Source organism: Macaca nemestrina, chromosome 14 (genome assembly GCF_043159975.1).
Source record: "Macaca nemestrina isolate mMacNem1 chromosome 14, mMacNem.hap1, whole genome shotgun sequence".
Classification (NCBI taxonomy): domain Eukaryota; kingdom Metazoa; phylum Chordata; class Mammalia; order Primates; family Cercopithecidae; genus Macaca; species Macaca nemestrina.
In genome coordinates this window covers 65,678,361-65,705,122 of record NC_092138.1, presented here as the reverse complement: position 1 = coordinate 65,705,122, position 26,762 = coordinate 65,678,361, and the positions used below count along the sequence as shown (strand labels likewise).

The window sequence follows — 26,762 nt, the reverse complement described above, 5'->3', positions numbered from 1 at the left end:
TACTAAGGATTTCTATACTATGCTGGGTACCAAAGAGGCTGTTGTCCTGAAAACTCTAGAAGCAATTATGACACAAGTTTGGCTCATCAGAAAAGGTAGAATTGCTTCCGCAAGATAATCTTTTCTTGGAATTAGGATAGGATTTGTGCCAGGATAGTCTCCTTCTCAGCTTCCTGTATCTGGGAATTCAACGCTAAAGCAAAATTTAGCTATCACTTGTATTTAAATTTGCAGTTGTTTTAAAGGTCCAGTCACATAGCCATATCAAGACTTAGTTTTCACTAGTGATGTCATAGTGTAAGCAATTGTGATTTCTCTCAAGCCTGCATAGGCTTCCAGATTAAAGCTTAGTATTTACTTACATTTGAATAACATGTTGCTATTCTGTAACTAAGGGAAGAAGTCAGACTAGTGTTTAAAAATAAATGTGCCTGGCCGGGCGCAGTGGCTCAAGCCTGTAATCCCAGCACTTTGGGAGGCCGAGGCGGGCGGATCACGAGGTCAGGAGATTGAGACCATCCTAGCTAACACGGTGAAACCCCGTCTCTACTAAAAAATACAAAAAAAAACTAGCCGGGCGAGGTGGCGGGCGCCTGTAGTCCCAGCTGCTCGGGAGGCTGAGGCAGGAGAATGGCGTGAACCCGGGAGGCGGAGCTTGCAGTGAGCTGAGATCCGGCCACTGCACTCCAGCCTGGGCGACAGCGCGAGACTCCGTCTCAAAAAAAAAAAAAAAAAAAAATGTGCCTAAGAGAATTCAATTGAAAACATCAGCACGAAAATGTGTACACAATGTGGTAATAGCGGTATTCCTAATAGTCAAAGAGTGGACAACCCAAATGTCCATCAACTGATAAACAGATGAGGAAAGAGTGGTACATCCATGCAATGTAATACTATAAAAAGGAGTGAAGCATTGATAAAATCCACAAAACAGGTGAGCCTTGAAAGCATTATGCTAAGCAGAGAAGGTAGACACAGCTTCTTGCTTATTTAAATGAACTGGTTCCATTTACATGAAATGTGTAGAATAAGCAAATACATAAAAATGGAAAGCTGGGCCATGCGCGGTGGATTACGAAGTCAGGAGATTGAGACCATCCCGGCTAACACGGTGAAACCCTGTCTCCACTAAAAATACAAAAAATTAGCCAGGTGTAGTGGCGAGCGCCCCTAGTCCCAGCTACTTAGGAGGCTGAGGCAGGAGAATTGCTTGAACCCAGGAGGCAGAGGTTGCAGTGAGCCAAGATGGCGCCACTGCACTCCAGCCTGGGCAAGAAGAGCAAGACTCTGTCTCAAAAATAAATAAAGGAAAGCTGAAGACTTGGGGAAATGGGGATTGAATGATAATGGGTATACAGTTTCTTTTAGGGGTGATGAAAATGTTCTGGAATTAGATAGTGGTGATGGTTACGTAACTGTGAATATACCAAAAATCCATTCAGTTGAATTCCTTTTATCATATGTCAGTTATATCTCAATGAACTGTTTTTTGTTTTCGTGTTGGGGCTTTTTTGTTTTTGTTTGAGACGGAGTCTCCCTCTCGTTGCCCAGGCTGAAGTGCAATGGTGTGATCTCAGCTCACTGCAACCTCTGTCTGCCGGGTTCAAGCGATTCTCCTGCCTCAGCCTCCCCAGTAGCTGGGATTACAGGCGTCCACCACCACAGCCAGCTAATTTTTGTAGTTTTAGTATAGACAGGGTTTTACATTGTTGACCAGGCTGGTCTCAAACTCCTGACTTCAGGTGATCCACTGGCCTCGGCCTCCCAAAGTGCTGGGATTACAGGCATGAGCCACCGCCCCCAGCCGAGCTGTTATTTCAAAAAAAAAAAAGAATACATATCTTCTGTGTGCTTTGCATAGCACTGCATTGCTTCAGTGTTCGCCACACACTTGAAGTAGTCTGTGAACATGCCCGTTTTATAGTTGACAGTACTGAGGTTCGGATTAAGTAATTTATCTAAAAGTTACATGGCTGATTGGTGACAGTACCAAGATTCTAATGTCCAGAAGCCCATAATCTTTCTGCACAGCATAATGCCTCTGTACAATATCTCATTTAGCCCTGTTTCTGATTTATAAATGCACATTCTATTTTGTTTCATCTGTGAAAGGTTAAGTGTCTGAAAATCCTTTAGGTCAAGGTGCTATGACTGAAAAAATAATTTTAATTTTCCAATAATTGGGTTACTTGATGACTTTTTGCCTTCTCATTTTAAGAGAAGGTTCACATAGTAAAATTAATAGAGGATAATGGAAATGTTTAATAACATGTTTTAAACCTTGTTGAAATTAAAATTAGGAGTATTTTACTGTAGTCTGTATGTTTACTTGTATGAATTTTAGATTAATGTGAACATCAAGAGATGCATGGCCTTAGAGACATTGAGATTTTAAATCTGTGGTTATTATAAAGCATAATCTAAACACAGGAAGTTGTTTTTTTTTCTCTCTCTCTCCTCAGCCTCTGCAAAGGATAGAAAATGAAGTGGAACTCTTAGGAGAACATCTTCCAGTAGGAGGTTTTACTTACCCTCCATCAGCCCACCCCCCAACATTACCTCCATCAGCTCCTTTGCAGTTCTTAACACATGATCCTTTGCATCAGGAGGTGTCCTTTGGAGTAGTAAGTTTTCATACAGTACTATGTTAATTACTTGCTTTGGCAACTGATTGGTTCTGAGTTATGTTTTAGTATAATTCACCATATTTAGAATTATATGTATTCTTGACAGCATTCAGTTGGAAAGTTATATTTAGAAATACACCTGAGTGTATGGTTTAAAATGGTTGCTGCATCCATTAATAAGTTAGTATTTAAGGAATATTAAAAACCTTGAACAATAAAAAAACTTTACTGTTTAAGTCTTTTTTTAATTATTTTGACAGATTATTTGTAAATGTAGAGTGATCCTAAATCTTTTTAACATTTTTTCCCCCTGCAGCCTTATCCTCCATTTATGCCTCGGAGGCTCACAGGACGTAGTAGATACCGATCCCAGCAGCCAATACCACCTCCCCCTTATCATCCCAGCTTACTGCCATATGTGTTGTAAGTTCTTTCTTAATGATTTCTGAATTTTGAAACTCTTAAGATTCTGTTTCCTTTATGAATGTCTTCTCTGTGGTCTATAGCTTTCAGTGTGGTAGTTATTTGTTTTTACTTAACGTTAAAAGGTGGAGTGGGAGGAGCCAGTTAAGGCTGAAAGAAAGAGAAGAACGGTAACATAGGAGAAGTGGGGAAGGAAGAAATCTGTGAGCCAGAAAATAGGTTTAACAAATCAAGAAGCAGAAAAGGTTAAGATTTTTGCCTCTTTTACAACTGATAACACTTACCACCAGCCTTGATTATTCAGCTTTTAGTGCTGTTTTTCTTAGGGGGAAAGGAGAAAAATTATTTCTATGTCTTAGAACTACTCTGTTTGGGTTAAGTTGGTCTGTAACAGAAATTCCCATGGGTGGGCCAGGCGCGGTGGCTCAAGCTTGTAATCCCAGCACTTTGGGAGGCCGAGACGGGCGGATCACGAGGTCAGGAGATCGAGACCATCCTGGCTAACCCAGTGAAACCTCGTCTCTACTAAAAAAAAAATAGAAAAAACTAGCCGGGCGAGGTGGTGGGCGCCTGTAGTCCCAGCTACTCGGGAGGCTGAGGCAGGAGAATGGCGTAAACCCGGGAGGTGGAGCTTACAGTGAGCTGAGATCCGGCCACTGCACTCCAGCCTGGGCGACAGCGCGAGACTCCGTCTCAAAAAAAAAAAAAAAACAAAAGAAATTCCCATGGGTGGTACACATGGTAGGGTTTTCTTTGTTTGTTTCTTTAGACAGAGTCTCACTCTGTTGCCCAGGCTGGAGTGCAGTGGTGCAGTTTTGGCTCATTGCAACCTCTGGCCCCCAGGTTCCAGTGATTTTCCTGTCTCAGCCTCCCAAGTAGCTGGGATTACAGGCGGGCACCACCATGCCCAGCTAATTTATGTACTTTCAGTAGAGATGGGGTTTCACCATGTTGGCCAGGCTGGTCACGAACTCCTGATCTCAGGTAATCTGCCTGTCTTGCCCTCCCAAAGTGCTGGGATTACAGGTGTGAGCCACCGCGCCCTGCGAGTAATTCTTTATTTCTCTCTCATGTAATAAAGTCTAGAAGTAGGCAGCTCAACGATGATTTGTTAGCCCTGTGACTATGAACAATGTTAATGGCTTCCTGTACAAGATCTAAGGTGGCCTCTCAGGCTCTAGTCATATGACATTCCACCTAGCAAAAATAAAAATAGATTCCTCTGCCTACCTGCTCCTCTCAAGGATATGTCCCAGAAGTTGCACGTATAACCCCTGCCTCTGTATCACATTGGCCGTAACTTAGTCACATGTCTATAATTACTTTCTAAGGAAAGCTAGGAAATACGGTTTTTATACCAGAAGGCCACGTGCCTATGTTACCACACTGTTGTCATAGTTTTTCCTTCCTTCCTTCCTCTCTCTCCCCATTTTCTCTCTCTTTCTATCTTAATGTCAGATCTAGTTTGTCTCCCGATTTTGTTCTCAAAATGTTTTAGTTTAAGGTCTTTTGCAGTTCCTTATAAATTTTTAAATCAGCATGTGAGTTTTTACTTAAGTGCTTGCTGCAATCTTGGTAGGTATTGCATGGAATTTATAGGTTATTTTAAGGAGAAAGTGACATATTAATGATACTGAGTCGTCGTCTTATGTGGTGTATGTCTGTTTATTCACCTTTAAGTTATCGTAGCAATATGTTTGCAGTTTTTATTTTACAGTTCTTGCATATGTTTTGTTAAATTTTTCAGATTAACACTGACCATTCTTCATCCTTATAGCACTGGCCTTTGTCCTCCCTGTCCTGTTCATTGAATTAATGTACTAACATATTCAATGCTAGTGTGATTGTTTTCACTGCAGATCAATGCTTCCAGTGCCACCTGCAGTGGGCCCAACTTTCAGCTTTGAATTAGATGTAGAAGATGGAGAAGTAGAAAATTACGAGGTTAGTAGACGAATTGTGAATTAATTTGGGGAGTATTGTGTGCATGAAAGTATTATTCTACTTAACTCTTTAAACCACAGGCGGCCAATCTTTTCACTTCCTGGGCCACACGTAAGATACACTAATAGTAGCCAGTAACCTTTTAAAACATTGCAAAAAATAAATCTCATAATATTTTGTGAAAGTTTATCAATTTGTGTTGGGCCACATTCAAAGCCATCCTGGGCTGCATGCAGGCCATGTGTTCGACAAGCTTGATCTAAACATTTATTAGGTAAACTCTTTGTGCATTTCAAGATACAAACATGTCATAAAAATGATTTAACATCTTTAAGGATATTTGAATATGTACTACCACATAGCTATGATAACAGGTAGATTGGTGCTCTATTAGAATTACGTACAATTCCAATGAGAATGCAAATGAGAAAACTGAATTTTGATGAGATGTGCTGAAAAGATTTTGTGGAAGCCAAAACGTTTGAGCTAGATCTTAAATAATGTAGAAGCTTTTTCATCTTTAAGATTGAGGCAGAGAAGTGCTGGACATTCTTGAGAATCAACAGATGGTCTGTGGTTAAAGTAAAAGGGAGAAAATCGGCATTTGATTGGAAACTTAATTGGTTGTCCTTCAGTGCTTGCTACAGAGGGGACATAATTTTGAATATTATGGGGGAGGAAGGAGCCACTAAGTGTTTTTGGTGCTTTATGTCATCAGTACTCGTTAAGAGTCCAAACTCTGCCAGTACTGTGAAGTTAAAAAATGGTGACAAGGAAACCTATTTAGGTGTTGTAATAGGTCAGGCGATAAATTATAAAACCATGCATGTTCTGAACTTTAGGAACTGTGAATAGAAAGGAGTACAACAGTCGGCCAATTTTTGACAAGGCCACCAAGAAGACACAATGGGGAAAGGATAGCCTCTTTAAGAAATGGTGTTGGGAGGCTGAGCGCAGTGGCTCACCCTGTAATCCCAGCATTTTGGGAGTCCAAGGCGGGCAAATCACCTGAGGTCAGGAGTTCGAGGCGAGCCTGGCCAACATGGTGAAACCCCGTTTCTATAAAAATACAAAAATTAGCCAGACGTGGTGGTGGGCGCCTGTAATCCCAGCTACTCGAGAGGTTGAGACAGGAGAATCACTTGAACTTGGGAAGCGGAGGCTACAGTGAGCCAAGATCACACCATTGCACGCCAGGCTGAGTGACAGAGCAAGACTCTGTCTGAAAAAGAGAAAAAAAAAAAACAAAAAGAAATGGTGTTGGGAAAACTGGATATCCACCTGCAAAAGAATGAAACTGGACCTTTACACCATACATGAAAGTTAACTCAAAATGGATTAAAGACCTAAACTTAATATCTGAAATGATAAAAGTGCTTACAGAAAACAGGGGAAAAGCTCCTTGATATCGGCCATGGCATTGGTTTTTTGGCCATCACACCACAAGCACAGGCAACAAAAGCTAAAATAAATAACTAGGACTACATTGAACTAAAAGGCTTCTGTACCGCAAAAGAAAGAAACAAAATGAAAGGCAATCTACAGGTTAGGAGAAAATATGAAAAGTAAACATCCGATAAAGGGGTTAATATTTAAAATATACAAGGAACTTACACAACTCAGTAGCAAAAAAAAATGAATAACCCAATTTAAAAAAAATGGGTGGAGGACCTGAATCGACATTTTTTTTTTTTTTTTTTTGAGGCGGAGTCTTCACTCTGTCGCCCAGGCTGGAGTGCAGTGGCACCATCTCGGCTCACTGCAAGCTCCGCCTCCCGGGTTCGCGCCATTCTCCTGCCTCAGCCTCCAGAGTAGCTGGGACTACAGGCGCCCGCCACCGCGCCCGGCTAATTTTTTGTATTTTAGTAGAGACGGGGTTTCACCGTGTTAGCCAGGATGGTCTCGATCTACTGACCTCGTGATCCACCCGCTTCGGCCTCCCAAAGTGCAGGGATTACAGGCGTGAGCCACCGCGCCTGGCCGACATTTTTCAAAGAAGACACAAAATGTCCAACCAGGGATATGAAAAGGTGCTCAACATTGCAATCAGGGAAATGTAAATCAAAACCACAATAAAATACCACTTCACACACCTGTTAGGATGGCTGTTATCAAAAAGTAAGTATTGGCAAGAATGTAGAGAAAAGAACCCTTTTTCCATGGGCTGCAGAGTGAGTGTTTTGTTGGCAGGAAAACAGCATGCATCTCTTTGTACATCTTAATCAGAGCACTTGAGCGGTAGTATTTTGAAAGGAATCTTTTTTTCTTGAACGGGTCTCAAAAGTGGTCTTAAAATATTCTGTAAATCATACTGTAAACAGACGTTCTGTCATCCAGGCTTTATTACTGGGCAGAGTAGATTTAGCATAATTTCTTAAGGGCCCAGAGAATGGCAAATGAGCTTTGGCTTCAACCTGCAGTCACCAGCTGTATTAGCCCCAACAAAAGAGTCAGCCTGTTTTTTGAAGCCAGGCATTGCCTTTCTAGCTATGAAAATCTTAGATGGCATTCTCTTCCAATATGGGGCTGTTCTATCTACATTGAAAATCTATTGTTTAGTGTATTCACTTTCATCAGTGATCTTAGATAGAGCTTCTGGATAACTTACTACAGCTTCTATATCAGCATTTCCTGCTTCACCTTGCACTTTGTTGTTATAAAGATGGCTTCTTTCCTTAAACTTGATGAACCAGCCTCTGCTAGCTTCCAACTTTTCCTCTGCAGCTTCCTCACCTCTCTCTCAACCTTGATAGAATTAAAGACAGGGCCTTGTTCTGGATTAGGCTTTGGCTAAAGAGAATGTTGTGGCTGGTTGGATTTTCTATCCCTATCACTCAGACTTTCCATATCAGCAGTATAGCTGCTTTGCTTTCTTACTCGTGCATTCACTGGAGTGGCTTTTCTGTTTTTTCTTTTTCTTTTTCTTTTTTTTTTTTTTTTTGGAGACAGGGTCTCACTCTGTCACCCGGGCTGGAGTGCAGTGCCACCATCTCAGCTCACTACAGCCTTGACCTCCCAGGCTCAAGCGATTCTCCCACCTCAGCCTGCTAAGTAGCTGGGACAGTAGACGCACGCCACCACACTTGGCTAATTTTTGTGTTTTTTTTTTCTCTTTTGCAGAGAAAGGTTTTGCCATTTTGCCCAAGGCTAGTCCGAGTGTTGGGATTACAGGCATGGGCCACTGTGCCCAGTGAGAATGGCACTTTTTCTGTTCCAACTTTGCCTTTGCGTTTAGAACTTGGTTACTGGTTTGGCACAAGAGGCCTACATTTTGGCCTGTCTTGGCTTTGACATGCCTTTCTTACCAAGCTTAATCATTTCTAGTTTTTGTTTTGCTTTTTGAGACAGAGTCTTGCTCTGTCGCCCAGGCTGGAGTGCAGTGGCACGATCTCGGCTCACTGCAAGCTCCGCCTCCTGGGTTCACGCCATTCTCCTGCCTCAGCCTCCCGAGTAGGTGGGACTACAGGTGCCCACCACCTCGCCCGGCTAATTTTTTGTATTTTCAGTAGAGACAGAGTTTCACCGTATTAGCCAGGATGTTCTCGATCTCCTGACCTCGTGACCTGGCCGCTCGGCCTCCCCAAAGTGCTGGGATTACAGGAGTGAGCCAGGATGCCCAGCCAATCATTCCTAGTTTTTAAAGTGGGATACATGTGACTCTTTCACTTGAACAATTAGAGGCCATTGTGGGGTTATTAATTGGCATAACTTCAATATTGTTGTGTCTCAAAGACTAGGAATACCCCAGGAGAGGGAGAGATGGGTGAATAGCCAGTTGGTCAGTGGAGTAGTCAGAATACCCAACATTTATCAATTAAGTGTTCTTTCTGTCTTATACAAGTGCAGTTTGTGGTACCACAAAGCAAGTACAATAGTAACGTCAAAGATCAGAGAACATTTTAGCAGATATAAAATAATGAAAAAGTTTGAAATGCTGTGAGAATTACCAAAATGTAGCACCAAGATATGAAATGACATGACTGTTGGAAAAGTTGAATTAATAGATTTGCTCAACATGGGGTGGCCACACACCTTTAATTTTTTGTTTTTGTTTTAAAAAGGTAGTATCTGTGGCATGCAGTAAAGCAAAGTGCAGTAAAATGAAATATGCCTGTGTAGTCTTTATACTGTAAGAACTTAACATACTTTATTGTCATAAATTGTATTTGTTGACCTTTGTGTACCATGGTATATATGAGATATAAAAGATCATTATCAATGATACAATAAGTTTGTTTTGTTTTTGTTTTTGTTTTTTTTTGAGACGGAGTCTCGCTCTGTCACCCAGGCTGGAGTGCAGTGGCCGGATCTCAGCTCACTGCAAGCTCCGCCTCCCGGGTTCACGCCATTCTCCTGCCTCAGCCTCCTGAGTAGCTGGGACTACAGGTGCCCGCCACCTCGCCCGGCTAGTTTTTTGTATTTTTAGTAGAGACGGGGTTTCACCGTGTTAGCCAGGATGGTCTCGATCTCCTGACCTCGTGATCCGCCCGTCTCAGCCTCCCAAAGTGCTGGGATTACAGGCTTGAGCCACCGCGCCCGGCCGATACAATAAGTTTTATCTAAATTTTATATATTGTAATCACCATCGATTTGGCAATTTACTTTTTTTTTTTTTTTTTTAAGATGGAGTCTCGCTTTGTCACCCAGGCTGGGAGTGCAATGGCGCAGTCTCGGCTCACTGCAACCTCTGCCTCCTGGGTTCAAGTGATTCTCCTCCCTCAGCTTCCCATGTAGCTGAGCTTACAGGTGCACGCCACCATGCCCAGCTAATTTTTTTGTAATTTTAGTAGAGATGGGGTTTCACTGTGTTGACCAGGTGGGTCTCAAACTCCTGACCTCAAGTGATCTGCCTGCCTCAGCCTCCCAAAGTGCTTGGATTACAGGCTTGAGCCACCATGTGCAGCCTGGCAATTTACTTTCTATTCCAGCATTTAGAAGGGCTAGGGAGCTAGTGAAAGGGGAACAAATTATTTAGATGATGCAATTATCTAAATAATGTTGACACAGAAGCAGAGTTCTGGTATCATAATAAAACACACACAGTTATTACCACATTAATTATTGACATTTGGGGAAGTTAATTCTGTTTCTCTCATCTATCATTATTTGTTACCCATTCTGTTAACACTGGGGCAACCTGAAAAATGGAGAAAAGCAGTCCACAAAAGGCAGACTAATTGTGGGATAAACCAAATGAGTTATTAGAGTCATTAAGGAAAGGAGGTACTGATGTAAAATCAATAAGCATAATAATTGACTGGGCATAGTAGCTCACTCCTGTAGTTCCAGCACTTTGGGAGGCCAAGGCAGGTGGATCACTTGAGGTCAGGAGTTTAAGCCCAGCCTGGCCAACATGGCAAAACCCTTTCTCTACTAAAAAATAAAAAATACAAAAAATTAGCTGGGTGGCGGCTACTCGGGAGGAGGAGGCAAGAGAATCTCCTGAACCTAGGAGGCGGAGGTTGCAGTGAACCGAGATCATACCATTGCACTCCAGCCTGAGGATAAAGCAAGACTCTGACTCAAAAAAAAAAAAAAAAGAGGCATAATAATTACAATATTGAAACACATCAAATATATTAAAGTTCATGAGTTGATAGTGGATACTTCAAAAAAAAAAAAAAGAAATTAGGTGGTCTCATCCTATTCTACCTAAATTCTGAGTATTGTTTAATATTAGGCATTCTAATAAATGAAGAATGATAAAATTAGAATATTACCATTTTACCCATTCTTAATGAATTAATGGATCTAGACAGTATTCCATCATTGGCTGCTAACATAACCACTAGACATGATGGGCCTTATGGTAAAAGTTTTCACATCTACCTATTTATAGGACAAGGGGACAAGAAATTTGTTAAACCCAGTGGGTCAGGGATGGGAGGTTCATTTAGCACATTTCAAACTGGGAATTTCTACAGCTCATTAACCTGGTTTCTTCAAATTTAAGAGTGAAAAAGAGACTTGAGACATATTAAGCCATGGTAAGTTATGGATTTGTTTGGATCCTTACTTGAACAAACTACTTTTTAAAGCTTTGAATTGAAACAAAGACATTTGAACGTTAATTGGTCCATTTGATGTTAAAGAATTAGTGTTAATATGTTAGGTGTGATGATGTCATTGTGGTTATATTCTAAAAAGTCTATCTTTTTAGAGCAGCGATTCTCAACCTGGGGACAGTTTGTCTCCCGAAGATATTTGGGAATGTGTGGAGACATTTTTGATTGTTACAGCTGGGGGGTTGTTAACTGGCACTAAGAGAGCAGAGGGAGGCCAGGGATGCTGCAAAACATCCTATAGTACCCAGGCCAGCTCCCATAACAAAGAATTATCTAGCTCACAGGGTCAAAGTTACTTTGTTTTACAGATGCACTTGATACTAATGAAATGATACCATCTTTCAGTTTTGTTTTAAAATAATGTGAGCTTTAGGATAGATGGTAATAGATAAAAGATTAGCCATGGACTACTGACCTCCGTAATGGATAGATCAAGGTTCATTAACGTTGCTTTTCTACTTTGGTATGTGTTTAGATTTTTTGATAAGAAACATTTTAAAAATTATTTTAATAGGGCTACGGTGGTACGCAATTGTAGTTCCAGATACTCAGAAGGCTGCGGCAAGAGTATTGTTTGAGTTCACAGGAGTTTGAGGCCACAGTGCACAATGATCATGCCTGTGAACAGCCACTATATATACTCCAGCCTGGGCAACATAGCAGGACTCCATCTCTTTTAAAAAAAAAAAAAAAAAAAAAATGGAATGCAAAACATAAAGACAGATGAAAATATGTCATCTTTTACCGCTACAGGCCCTGTTAAACCTGGCAGAGCGACTGGGAGAGGCAAAGCCTCGTGGACTGACTAAAGCAGATATTGAACAACTTCCTTCTTATCGGTTCAATCCTAACAACCACCAGTCAGAACAGACTTTGTAAGTACATTTTTTTGACATCACTCTGCTAAATTTCCTTTTCTACCTTTATGAAATAAAAACATAAGAGTCATTAAGGTAGAAGTTGGGAGAGGAAACAAAAAGTTAAAAGAAAATGCTTAAGAGTCAGAGATAACTTTGATAAAGATGAGTTCTCTCTATTTCATAGTCTAAGCCAACACTTGTCCAATAAGTCAATATAGAGCTAATTAAATGAAAAATTAAATGTCTTAGTCATTCTAGCTAATGGCTGCTGTGTTGGGTGGTGTGGATCTAGAACATTTCTGTCATCTTAGAAAGGTCTGTTAGGGCTGTTTTGGATTTTAATGTTGCTTAGCAATTCTGTTTCTAATTGACATTCTAGAATGTTTTCACACAAGATAGAAACTTCATGCACATAAAGTTTGAGGTTCTTACCAAAAATTTCTGCTTAGTATGGGATCTTTTATAGCTTTATTGATATATAATTTACATACCGTAAAATTCCATTTAAAATGTACAGTTGAGGCCGGGCACGGTAGCTCACACCTGTAATCCCAGCACTTTGGGAGGCTGAGGCAGGTGGATCGCCTCTGGTCAGGAGCTTCAGACCAGCCTGGCCAACATGGCGAAACCCTGTCCCTACTAAAAATACAAAAATTAGCTGGGCATGGTGGCAGGCGCCTATAATCCCAGCTACTCGCAAGGCTGAGGCAGGGCGAATTGCTTGAGCCCGGGAGGCGGAGGTTGCAGTGAGCCGAGATGACACCACTGCATTCCAGCCTGGGCGACAGAGCGAGACTGTCTCAAAAAAATAATAATAATAATTTAAAAAGTACAACTCAGTGGTTTTTCATATATTCAGAGCTGTGTAACTATCATGACAATCAAATTTAGACCCGTTGCATCACCCTAAAACGAAACCCCTCACCCACTTCACCCACTAGCAACACTCTTCGTATTTCTACCTCACCTTGGTGCCTCCTCCCCATCCTCAGTCTACGCTGTGTCTATATAGATTATACATAAATGAGGTCATATATGATCTTTTTGTGTTTAGCATCTTTCACTTAGCATAACTTTTTCTATATTGTAGCTTTTACTAGTAAGTCATTTCTTTTTATGGCCAAATAATATTCTACTGTATAGATCATATTATTTTTACCAGTGGATGGACATTTGGGTTTCCACTTTTGGCATTGAATAATGCCAAAGGTAAATAATGGCTTTGAATCATGCTATATTGTCTGTTTTTTTTTATTATTATTATAGCCAGCCTAGTGGTTGTGAAGTGGTATTTCCTGCAGATTTGATTTGCATTTCCCTGATAGCTGATGATCTTGAATGTTTCATGTGCTACTAGCCATTTGTATACCTTTTTTTCAGAAATGTCTATTTGGATCCTTGCTTCATTTTCCATAAGTTGGTTTGTCTTTGTATTATTGAGTTGTAGAAGTTCTATACATATATAGATCTCATCAGATAAATTATCTTAAAATGTCTTCCCTCAGAACAGGGATCTCTGAGGAATAGAATAATAAAAAGTGTAAAAAAATGTGTTGCCATTCTGTGGATTGTTGAGTTTTTCAGTGATGTCCTTTGCAGCACAAAATGTTTAAATTTTGATTTTGATTTATTTCAGCCTACACTCAGCCCTCTGTATTCAGCCAACCAAAGATAGAAAATATTCAGGAAAAAATAAAAATAGAAAATAGAGCAATATGTAGTACAAATAAAGAACAATACAGTATAACAACTATTTACATAGCACTTACATTGTATTAGGTATTACAGTATATTAATGATTTTAAAGTATATGGGAGGGTGTGCATAGGTCACAAACACTATACCGTTGTATATAAAGGATTTGAACATCTGCAGATTTTGGTGTCCATTGTGGGTCCTAGAAATCAGTCCCCCCTCAGATACTGAAGAACAACTGCATTTCTTTTTTTGTTAATTCTTATGCTTTTAATGTCATCTCCAAGAAACCATTGTATAATCCAAGGTCATGAAGATTTACTGTGTTTTCTTCTGAGAGGTTAATAGTTTAGCTCTTAACACTTAAGCTTTTGATCAGTTTGAGTCAGTTTTTATATGGTATGAGGTAGGGGTCCACCTTTATTCTTTTGTATGTGGACATAGTTGTTCCAACACCTTTTTTTAAAAAAATAGTATAGAATCTTTGGTATTAAGATTTGACTTCATGTTAACTAGAAATTTTTGTGATAATCTGTTAGTAAAGCAAAACCCTCTTACTGCAAAACATCACAATTTTTTCAGGGTATTGGTTAATTTTGTTTAAAAATTTAAGTGATATTTTGATAACAGAATAAATTATCTTGTAGGTTTCAATAGTCATAACAATAGAAAACCATCTGGTTTTATGGTTAAATGATCTTTTTGCTTTTTTTAGGTGTGTAGTATGCATGTGTGATTTTGAGTCAAGGCAGCTACTTAGAGTCTTACCCTGTAACCACGAGTTCCATGCCAAGTGTGTTGACAAATGGCTTAAGGTAAAGTGATAACATCTTTAAAGGAAATGACATTGAATTTTTCTATTTTATTGACCATAGGTTAATTAGAGTAAGTTCGTAACTCAGTGGACAGGAAGACAAAATGGAAACACAGCTTTGAGTATGATCTCTTTAAATGAGGAGAAAAGGCCAGTAAAAATTAACTGCAGTCAACAACATAGGAGTGATTATACAAAACTCAAATGGATGACCTCTCGACAATCAGTATGTCCTTTCTCATGGCATACAGGGACAAAGCCCGAACTTGCTAGGCCACAGTTTGCTTTGAGAATTTAGAAGGCTACCTAATTATAGCTCTGTTGTCAGAGGTTTGCATGGAGAATAGTACATCTAGTGTTTTTATTTAATTCTGACCATTTTCTCCTTTGTATATATGAACAAAAGCACAAAGGACACAAATCCATAAGAGTGGCTATGCCAGGGTGAAATTATTGCAGGGGCTTCTTTTTTATATATATATTTTTTGAAACAGGGTCTCGATGTGTCGCCCAGTCTGGAGTGCAGTGGTACAGTCATGGCTCAATGTAGCCTCGACGTCCCAGGCTCAAGCGAGACGGGGTGTCACTATGTTGCCCAGACTGGTCTTGAACTCTTGGGCACAAGCAGTCCTCCCACCTCAGCCTCCCAAAGTATTGGGATTATACACTGCACCTGACTATTTAATGTTTAAAAAAAAAAGGTTTACAAAATCTGCTTTTTTACTCTTAATAGTTTCATAGTCTCAAATTGTAACAGTAGAATGAAAACGTGATACAGTAAAAGAACTTTAATAGGCTGGGTTGCAGTGGCTCCATGACTATAAAAAAAATTTATATAGTCAAATTTGGTATTTTTTAAATGAAGTGTTCTGATTTGGATAAAACTAGGTAACCTCACAATTTGGAGAGGAAGATAGAGTTAAAAGTCAGTTCTGAGGGAGCACAGTTCCATAGTATCTAACTTAGCCCAAACTCAATCCTGAAAACAAAGAGTCTTAAAGTATTTTAAAAGGAAAGCATTATATGTGCAAATCCCTGACATGTGCAAACAGAGAACAATCAAAACCACAAGTTCCATGTGGCTGATAGTTGGAATGTGAGGAAGAGTGGGAAAAGAAAAGGTGTTCAGAGAGAAAATCAATGACCAGCTTGTTGTGAAGCCACTCTGAAGCGTGAAGTTTAGATGTAATCCTGAAAGCATTTGGGAAGGATATAACAGACTATTTTAGAAGGATTTCTGGCCACTGTTGGAGGATAGAGTAGAAGAGGTAATTTCTGAGAGACAGGGAGATAGAATAAAGACATGGTGGGCCAGAGAATGGATAGTGGCAACTGGATGAAAAGAGGGACTGATTTGAGCATTACCATAATGCAGAAATAAGATTATGTGCTGAATGGGTTGTAGGAAGTAGGAGAACAGGTGATGCTTATGTTTCTGGCATTAGCAACTCCACAAATTATGGTCCCATTTGTTGAAATGGAGAAAGCAAATTTAGGAGCCAGGGAACCAGGTGAGTAAGTAGAGCTATGGTATAGATCCAGTCACCTATTTTACAGTCAGGCTTTCCTCAGTACCGCTAAATGTTTTCTGTGACTTCATTCCATTAAGAATAGCCAAGGGGCCAGGAATGGTGGCTCAGGCATGTAATCCCAGCATTTTGGGAGGCAAAAGCAGGAGGATCGTTTGAGGCCTGGAGTTGGAGACCAGCCTGGGCAACTTAGTGAAACCCTTGTCTTTTAAATTGGCTGGGTGTGGTGGCACACACCTGTTAATCCTAGGTTCTCAGGAAGCTGAGGCAGGAGGATCACTTAGGCCCAGGAGTTCAAGTCTGTAATGAGCTGTAATCATGCCACTGTGCTCCTGTGGACAACAGGGTTTAACCCTGTCTCAAAAAAGAAAAAAAAAAAAAAAAGAAAAAAAAGACTAACCAAGGTGTTTTAATGTCAGTTGTTAACTTGGTCCAAACTGGTGAATGTAATCTTGTTTGTATATTTTAACAGACCTACTAAAAATCATTCATGGCGGCCAGGTGTGGTGGCTCACACCTGTAATCCCAGCACTTTGGGAGGCCGAGGTGGGTGGATCACCCGAGGGTCAGGAGTTTGAGACCAGCCTGACCAACATGGTGAAACCCTGTCTCTACTAAAATACAAAAATTAGCCCGGCATAGTGGTGGGCACTGTAATCTCAGCTCCTCGGGAGACTGAGGCAGGAGAATCGCTTGAACCCAGGAGGCGATGGTTGCAGTCAGCCAAGATCATGCCATTGCACTCCAGCCTGGGCAGCAAGAGCGAAACTCCATCTCAAAAAAAAAATATTCATGGGCTAATTCGGAGGTTTGTGGGTTAAAAAAAGACACAAATTGCTTTGTACCTCTTCAGAGGAACAAAGAATGTAAAAACTGTGGGAAGTAAAAGTAGTTCCATTGCTTTTAATGTGTTTCATTGTATATGTCACAATTTAAACAAGTTTTCCCTTTTGTTTTGTAGGCAAATCGTACTTGCCCAATTTGCCGAGCTGATGCTTCAGAAGTGCATCGGGATTCAGAATGACCAACCTAAGAAGCACAAATTTAGTTTGGGTGTTCCTCATCACATGTATATACGGACTATCCATTGAACTTAATCTGTGTGGCTTCCAGCCCTCCCTTTACCAAAAGGGTCAATGGACCTTTCTTTGCACTGTGTGACTTAATCAACTATAAAAGCTTACAATTAGTCTTCACAGTTATGGGATTGTTATACTAACCGTGTGATTGGAACTCCAAAGACTTTTTCTTTAGCTTAATTTTGTGTGTGCACTAACATTCCCTGGTTTTTGTGTGATCATTCCGAGTGTTGCTGCAAGATTACAGTGGACGTGATCTTTTAGCATGTGCTTTTATAAAAAGTGGTAGCTACAGATGATATAGCAATCTACCTTATATAGAGCCTTCAGAAACTGTGAGTGGAAATGAATGCAGCGTATGACTGTTGGTGATAAGTGTATCTGTGTGAGAGTGTGCACAACTACTTGTGAGAGGGCATGGTAGCTAACGTGTGTATGAGATCCTATATACCAGCATGTACCAAGAATGTGTGTGTAGTTTTAATTATGCTGCAATGTATAATCTGGTGTGTTATTTAAACAGCACTAGTACTGTACACTGGTTTTTTCCCCCTTGTGTTTGCTGTTGCACACTGATTGCTGAGGGTGCATCAATTACAAGCATTGAATACTCCATGCCCTTCCCTCCCAACGAATGGAATGAGAAAAGCCTTCTTCCTTTGCTTCAGGCAGCTGTCACCTTCTCTTTATTGGTGGTCCTAAGTAGGTCACTTAAGGAAAAAAAAAAGTGTAACAAAATTCTCACTCCATGAACCTGATTTTTTTGATTCTGTTGTGGAAATTTTAAAATCTCCAACTTGCTGTTTCCAAAAAGAAGGTGCAATATCATACATTATCAGTTAGCAATATTAGCATTTCAATCAATGATTTGAATGTTGATACTTTTTTTCCTTTACATTTCCAGTTTCTTACAGAAAGTACCTGTGATTTTTTTTTTTAATGTTTAGATTTGTAGTCTATTCTGAAGATATTTGATTAATATATTTCTAAGAAGACCACTAGTTCCATGAAGTCTCACCTCGTTGACTTCCACCAGAACAAAATCTGTTAATTCAGCTTGACTTCTGATATGTATTCTGTGTTCAAGCTCCTGTGGGCAACTAAATTGTTTTAAGAAAGCTATATTTCTGTCCATATTAATTCACTTGCCAGACTCCAGTTCTGAAAGTTGTCTAGTTCTTCCTTCATCACATGTGCTTCTCATCGAAACCCCTGTTTCAGGATGGATCAAGTGCTGTTACAGCTCATGTTCCTTAGACCTGATTTGTTTTGATGTTTTATCGCTTTTCCTTTTAATTTTTGTTTGAATGAGAAAAGTTTAATACAACAGGTGTCCAGAATACTTGCAGTATAAATGAAGATTTGATTTTTGTATAAAAAATAATGCTGTTAAACAGGAATTGACCTTCATTTAGTTGATCTAACACATAGCTGTGTGGGGTTTTTTTTAGTAGGTTCTTTGAGCATAATTCAGATTGTTTAAAGTCATTTTTCCAGCAGTGTTTAAATTACTTTCTCATTCTTTTAGTGTCTTCAACATTGTCTGCCTCTTCCTGCAGTTGATGTAATTGCTTTGTTTGCAATAGCACAAGCTGCATTATTCCAGTCAGGACTGTGATAACTTGCTGCCAGCCCCACTCAACTTTCAGTTGGTTCTGTGTCAGTTTTCCACTCAGTGTTAACTACTTGTTACTGCCATGCTGCTTGCCCTCCCTTGAAGTGTCTATAAGCTCATCACAGCCTAGAGTTAAGTAAAGTCAATTCACAGAAGCACAATTTTGCCCTTTTTGAGACACTGTTGCCTCTATCTAGTCGTACACGTAGGGTTTTGCACACTCTGTTTGCCCTTAGGTTGTCAGTGCATCAGAAATACATCTAAACAGTGGTAAAAATGCACATGTTACTTTTAAATCATTAGGATATCCCTCACCTGTTCCTGATGAATAAAAAGTGTGTTAAAGACCAAAATTCTTGGCATAATAATCAGCTACATACAAATCACGTATAGTTTAATCTTTTTTTAAAGAAAAAAAAATCATGTTTAAAATGGCAAAAGCCCATCTTATACACTTTTATATAGCTGCAAAAAATTTATATCTGTACAGATCTAACATAACACTACTACACTCAGTATTCATTTTATTGAAGCATGCAAGTAAAGCACTTTTTCTAATTTATATAGAGATACCTAATTAACACGGCACATTGTACTAATGACTAGGAGTAGCAGCTTTTTCTTCCCTCCCTCTATGAATTCTTATAATGTCCCTTTTTCTGTAAATTTTTGAGAGGCAGTTGGCAATTTCGGAGGCAGCAGGGTCTGTTTTGGTAAAGTCTTGAATTTCATTGTTGCACTCTTGTGACTGATCTCTCTGTGGGAATGTCTTGTCTTTGCATGGGGCTCATAGAGATGTGTGCAGACTTGCTTATTGTGGTTAGTGTGTATCAGGAATACACACACACACACACACACACACACGTATTCTGACCAGCTCAGGCTTGCCACAGTGAGCAGCTTTGTGGCTAGCAAAAGAGAACAGTTTATTTGTGCCCAGCCATTGTCACCTTGGGTGATGCACCAGATAGCAGGCAGATGTTGGTTCATGGCCTTCGTCCTCTTTCCTCCTAAAATAATATTGGCTTTACCATCTTAACTCAGCTGTGGGTTTTTTGTGGGTTCTTGCTTGTTTTTTGGCATGAATTGTCATCTTTGGTGTTTTTTTTTTTTAACTCCCACCCCTCAAAAAAGGCCTCCAGGTATCAAGATCTCATATTAGGATTTTCTGTCCTTAACTTTTTGAGCAAAATCTGGAAAATGTGAAAGCATATTTAGATTTTATATACTATCTGAAATGTGATTTGTTAAGATTCTTAAATTTGGGCCTCTTAGAATAATTTTGAATGAGATCTACCGACTCACTTGTGAGAATATTTTTCGCAGAAATCTTTGGGCCTTTTCATTAGAAAGCTGTTTATCCCCCTGTTGGTACATTTGGTTACCTCATTTTGCCGTTTGTTTCCGATTGTGAAAGCTCACAGGGGTGTTTTTCGGAATCATTTGCTGAGTCATTTTCTCAAATCATATTCCATTGTATCAGTTAACATATAGTTTTAAATGTATGTATTATAAATATCTGTAACCAAATCATTTGAAGGCTTGATAAATTTTTAACAAAGTTTGTACATTTTTTATGAAAGTTACTAGTAATGCTTTACTAAGTAGTGCAATGAATTTTTATTTTTAATCCCTGTGCCCAATTTTGGAGTTGAGAGGGTTGTTGGTAATAAATGTATGATGTACACTTAAAACATTTGTTGTTTCATGTCACTGTGTTAGGGATGGGGAAGGGTTGTATATGCATGGGGATGGAGAGATAGCAGCAGGAAGATAGAGCCAGGTTGAATTACTGGCTGCCAGATTCTGTATTTCTGCGTTTGTGTAAACAACTTAGAAATGCAAAAGTAACTAGCATTGTAACATATGGTACATATTTATAAAGGCCAAGAAGATAGCAGAAAGAGTACAGCCAAATATGTGGTGTATGCATTTGAACAGTAGAGATATATAAGCAACATAGTGAGACCCCTATCTCTACAAAAATGTTTGTTTTAAAAATTAGCTGGGCCGGGCGCGGTGGCTCAAGCCTGTAATCCCAGCACTTTGGGAGGCCGAGACGGGTGGATCACGAGGTCAGGAGATCGAGACCATCCTGGATAACACGGTGAGACCCCGTCTCTACTAAGAAATAAAAAAAAAAACTAGCCGGGCGAGGTGGCGGGCGCCTGTAGTCCCAGCTACTCGGGAGGCTGAGGCCGGAGAATGGCGTAAACCCGGGAGGCGGAGCTTGCAGTGAGCTGAGATTCGGCCACTGCACCCCAGCCTAGGCTACAGAGCGAGACTCCGTCTCAAAAAAAAAAAAAAAAAAAAAAAAAAAAAAAAAAATTAGCTGGGCCTCGTGGCACACACCTATAGTCCTAGCTACTTAGAAGTCTGAGGTTGGAGGATCACTTAAGCCCAGGAATTTGAGGTTACGGTGAGCTATATTTGTGCCACTGCACTCCAGCCTGGGCAATAGCAAGAAGACCCTGTCTCTAAAGGGAAGGAAAAAAAAAAGCTGGGTACGGTGGCTCACACCTGTAATCCTGGCACTTTGGGAGGCCAAGTTGGGCAGATCACGAGGTCAGGAGTTCAAGACCAGCCTGGCCAACCTGGTGAAACCCCGTCTCTACTAAAAATACAAAAATTAGCCAGGCATGGTGGCACATGTCTGTAATACCAGCTATTCGGGAGGCTGAGGCAGGAAAATCGCTTGAACCCAGAAGGCGTAGGTTGCAATGAGCCGAGATCGTGCCACTGCACTCCAGCCTGGGTGACAGCAAGACTCCATCTTGGGGGGCGGGGGGAGATGTAGGTAACTAGAATTCAACTAGTTCTTTCTATATATGTTAACCATAAGAGGCGGGAAAGAAGACAGCAATAGACAACTAGTCAGATTCGTCCACATTAGCTACAGTTTATGTACAACTTCCTGTCAACGTAATATGGAAAGAGGAGCCTCTGCTTGTCATTTTCCATATATGTTTGTATAGTTTTCCTTTGACTAAAAAAGGAAGAAAATAAAAACAATATACTTATGCATATGCTATGTTAAGATTTTACCCTCTTGACTGGCTCCAGTACTCATCTGACAGAAGTGACCACATCCTGATTTTTTTTCCCTCCTTTTTCCAACATACGTAGAAGAGTACTTGTGTTTAACTTTGAATGTTTCAAGAAACCCAAAACTTATGCCATGTCTTATGACAGAGGCATTTACTGCTAAGTACCCATGACTACCCAAGTCACCCTACTTAAATAAGTCATGGAGGGGCATGGTTCTGGCCAAGGGCCTGTAAGCATAGGCTATGTGGCCTTTCCATGCAGAAGCATACATAAAAGCCAGCTTTCTTCCTCTGCTTGGGTAGTCGCATCCTGTGTCACTCCCTAGAAAAGAGTTGTGGTTTTTGTGTTGTTTTTTTTCCCCTGCTCTTTCCTCCAGGCTGGAGTGCAGCGATGTGATCTCGGCTCACAGCAACCTCCGTCTCCCGGGTTCAAGTGATTCTCCTGCTTCCGCCTTCCAAGTAGCTGGGATTAAAGATGTGTGCCATGACACTCAGCTAATTTTTGCATTTTTAGTAGAGACAGGGTTTATGCCATGTTGGCCAGGCTGGTCTCAACTACTGACCTCATCACCCGCCTCAGGCTCCCAAAGTGCTGGGATTACAGGCATGAGCCACCATGCCCAGCCGAGAGGATGAGATTCTTATGAATGGGAGGATCACATCACAGCTAAATGTTTCAGCTCTCTTGTACACTTCAATGAACTGGATGAACAAGGCCGTTCAATAAAGTGTAATTAGCCACATGATTTTAAATTTTGTTAGTAGCCACATTAGAAAGAAAACTTGAAATTATTTTTAATATTCAGTCAAATATACCAAAATATTTCTACTGTAATATTAAGATCCTTTACATTTTCTCCTACCAAGTCTTTGAAATCCAGTGTGTATGTTACATTGACAGCGTATCTCAATTTGGACGAGCCACATTTCAAATACTCAGTAGCCACATCTGCATAGTGGCCACCAAGTTAGATGGCATAGGTCTAGACCAGAACTATGCAAAGCTACCTGGTTTCTAAAGAACTGAACGTTACTCGTGATAATCCCAAGATAATTTGCTATTATTGCATGCCTTAACAAACTATAGTATGATTTTAAAACATTCTGTATATAGTTGAATGTAACTTTCGTTGCTATAATACATTAGAAAATACTCATTTTTAAAGCAGTCTGAATTTCTCTGAAGCTGCCATAGATAATATTCAAGAACAAAGCTCCTTGTTTGTCAGTAAATTTTCAGATATATTTGCTTGAATTCACAGCTATTTAAATTGGGCCAGGCACAGTGGCTCCCACCTATAATCCCAGCACTTTGGAGGCCAAGGTGGGTGGATCACTTGAGGTCAGGAGTTCAAGACCAGCCTAGCCAACATGGTGAAACCGCATCTCTACTAAAAATACAAAAAAAAAAAAAAAAAGGGTCGGGCATGGTGGCTCACACCTGTAATCCCAACACTTTGCGAGGCTGAGGCAGGCAGATCATGAGGTCAAGAGATGGAGACCATCCTAGCCAACATGGTGAAACCCCGTCTCTACTAAAAATACAAAAATTTGCTGGGTATGGTGGCACATGTCTGTAGTCCCAGCTACTATGGAGGCTGAGGCAAGAGAATCGCTTGAACCCAGGAGGCAGAGGTTGCAGTGAGCTGAGATTGCACCCCTGGACTTCAGCCCGGCAACCCACCGAGACTCCGTCTCAAAAAAAGAAAAGCTGGGCGAGGTAGCAGATGCCTACTGTAATCCCAGCTACTTGGGAGGCTGAGGCAGGAGAATCACTTGAACCTGGGAGGCAGAGGTTGCAGTGAGCCAAGATCATGTCACTGCACTCCAGTCTGGGCAACAGAGTGAGACTCTTGTCTCAAAAAATTTTTTTTTAAATAATTTGATCCTCATAAAATTCAGCATTCCGAAGAATTGGGGGTAGGAAACTTGAGCCTCACTTTGAGATGGAGTGGATTCCTCTTGAGATTCTCTACAGCACACATACTCTTGACCTTTTCATGTATCTCTGTCTCCTAATTTGGCAGGAAATACAGGAAAAGAAACAAGGAAAAGGCCAGGCGTGGTGGCTCAAGCCTGTAATCCCAGCACTTTGGGAGGCCAAGACGGGCAGATCACGAGGTCAGGAGATCGAGACCATCCTGGCTAACACGGTGAAACCCCGTCTCTACTAAAAAATGCAAAAAACTAGCCAGGCGAGGTGGCGGGTGCCTGTAGTAGTCCCAGCTACTCTGGAGGCTGAGGCAGGAGAATGGCATGAACCTGGGAGGCGGAGCTTGCAGTGAGCTGAGATCCCACCACTGCACTCCAGCCTGGGCGGCAGAGCGAGACTCCGTTTCAAAAAAAAAAAAAAAAAAAAAAACAAGGACAAAACATCAACATAGTGACAGCCAGGAATATTATGTTACCTTATCATCTGAAAATATGTGGTAGAATTAGTTTGGATATTTCCCCACCATAGAAAAGAAGTGAATTGTTCAGGAAGAAGAAATTCACCTCCCCTTCAAACGTCTAGTTCTTGGTCTACACATGGGAACAATGCATGGTGACTGGTTAATAACCAGTGAGCCACACCTAGCAGTCTGCCAGGACCCAGTAGTCTGGCTAAGTCAGGTGGTTATTGCATATCTTCTGGTGAAGATTTCTCCAGTTGGGTATGGTCGCTCACACCTGTAATCTCACTTTGAGAGGCTGCATCTGGCTGATGGCTTGAGCTCAGGAGTTGAGACCAGGCTGGTCAACATGGTGAAACCTCATCTCTACAAAAAAATACAACAACAAAAAACAAGGCCGCACGTGGTGGTGCACACCTGTAGTCCCAGCTACTAGGGAGACTGAAGCAGGAGGATTGCCTGAGCCCAGGAGGTAGAGGCTGCAGTGAACTCTGATCATGCCACTGCACTCCAGCCTGGATGACAGAGTGAGGCCCTGTCTTTTAAAAAAAAAAAAAAAAAAAAAAAAGACCCTCCAAATGTGTGCTGACGTGGATTTCTGATAGTTCAAACTTAATCCTAGTATGATAGACATTTCTGTAGTCAGTGTAAGCAGTATTGTATCCAGACATCCTAATTGGCTCTTTTTCTCCTTTTCTGCTTTTGGACGTTAGTACTAAACTTCAGCTGAATCAGAGGAAAATAACGACTCATCTACCAAAATAAGGCCGGTCCCCTTGCCAATAAAAAATGTGTCACTGTCCATGGTGATTCATGCTTAGAATGCCCCATCCTTGATGCCATTAAAGAGGAAAATAGGTCACATTTACTCTAATTCCAGAAGATCTACAGGAAACTGAGACCATCTCTCTGATCGAAGCTACAAATTTTAGTTAGGGAAACAAATCAGGAAAAAGAACTCATGTTGAGTTATTGTTCAACACACACACACAGAGGTCCAGGTCCTTGCTAAGGAATATTCACAACCTAACTCGGCTCCATGAGCTTTTATTGAGCACCAGCTTATGCCAGGCAGCTTTGAAATCAGGTCTTTAGTGTATTGATTTCTTAGTGCTGCCATAACAAGTTACCACAAATGTGATGGCTTAAAGCAAAGTTACTCTCTCATGGTTGAGGCTACAAGTTAGAAGTCAAGATGTTGGCAGAGTCGGTTTTCTCTGGCGGCTCTGGGGGAGAATTTGTTCCATGCCTCTCTCCTAGCTTCTGATGGCTGCTAGCAACCCTCGGCATATCTTGGCTTGTAGACATAACTCCAATCTCTGCCTCTGTCTTTACATGGCCACCTCCCACGTGTCTATCTTCTTCAGCTGGGTGGAAGGGCCCATGCCTCTGCACAGATGTCAGCAATGAGATCGGCTGTAGGGATACTTGTAAGAAAAGCCCAATCCAGGCTGGGTGTGGTGGCTCATCCCTGTAATCCCAGCATTTTGGGAGGCCGAGGCAGGCAGATCACCTGAGGTTGGGAGTTCGAGACCAGCCTGACCAACATGGAGAAATCCCATCTACTAAAAATACAAAATTAGCCGGGCGTGGTGGCACATGCCTGTAATCCCAGCTACTCGGGATCCTGAGGCAGGAGAATCACTTGAGCCCAGGAGGCGGAGGTCGTACCATTGCACTCCAGCCTGGGCAACAAGAGCAAAACCCTGTCTAAAAAACCAAACGAACAAACAAACAAAAAAGCCAGATTTGTTTCAACTCAATAAATCATTTTGGATCTGTTCTAACAAAGGAACTTGAGACTTCAGAATGTCTCATCATAAAGGATGGCCAAAATAATTTGGCCTAGAAAATGTTAACAAAGCTCACTCATTCCTGCAGTCAAAGATAAACCTCAGTCATGCTCTCACAGACTGATTTAAAGTAGCACTACTTTCTGGTAGGTCCATGAAAATAAATTCACTATGAAATGCATCATCAGATAGATGAGCTTAAAGGGAATAGATAGGAAGCCTACAACCTGTGTCCCACGTGGAGAATCAAAATCTAATGAACCTTGAAGACATCCTGCGAAGTGAAAGCAGCCAGACACAAAAGGCCACTTATAGTATGATCCTGTTTATATGAAATGTTAAGAATTGACAACTCTACAGAGAAAGTATTAATAGATGAGTGGTAGACTAGAGCTAAGGGGATAGTGGGGTTGAGGGTGATAATGAAAGGCTATAAGGTTTCTTTGGGAGGTAATGAAAATGTTCTAAAATTGATTATGGTGATGGATGACAACTCCAAGTATATTGAAAGCCATTGAATTGTACAAAGTGGATCAATTGTATGGTACAATTATCTCTAATTGAACTATATATTAATAAAGCTGGTTTTAAAAAGCACAATGACATATACCCACCAGAAAATATCTGTAATTAGAAAGATTAACAATACCATATGTTGGTGAGGATGTGAAGCAAACAAATTCCCATCCGCTGTTGATGGTAACATAAACTGGAACAACCAATTTAGAAAACTGGTTGGCATTGTCTACTAAAGTTCATGTGCTATAACCCAGTCACTCTTCTTCTAGGTATATTCCTAATAAGATGCATGCGTATGGGCACCAAAAGCCATGTACAATAATGTTCACAGCAGACTATAAAAGCCCAAAACTGGAAAC

At 40.7% G+C, this 26,762-nt stretch overlaps 1 protein-coding gene across 19 annotated transcripts in view; it reads left to right on the top strand.

The window, feature by feature from the left end:
• The window catches only part of LOC105485770 (ring finger protein 38), a 142,039-nt gene extending 124,884 nt beyond the window's left edge, over positions 1-17,155 (top strand). For 18 of the 19 annotated variants that reach the window (XM_011748256.3, XM_011748260.3, XM_011748259.3 and 15 more), the window contains 6 exons: positions 2,463-2,624; positions 2,944-3,050; positions 4,910-4,994; positions 11,813-11,934; positions 14,330-14,429; positions 16,919-17,155. In XM_011748256.3, the coding sequence (XP_011746558.1) occupies positions 2,463-2,624; positions 2,944-3,050; positions 4,910-4,994; positions 11,813-11,934; positions 14,330-14,429; positions 16,919-16,981 (639 nt within the window). In that variant the 3' untranslated portion in view covers positions 16,982-17,155. The remainder of the gene's footprint in view (positions 1-2,462; positions 2,625-2,943; positions 3,051-4,909; positions 4,995-11,812; positions 11,935-14,329; positions 14,430-16,918) is intronic. The other variant, XM_071078003.1, reaches the window with a different exon arrangement.
• The last annotated feature ends 9,607 nt before the right edge of the window (positions 17,156-26,762 follow it).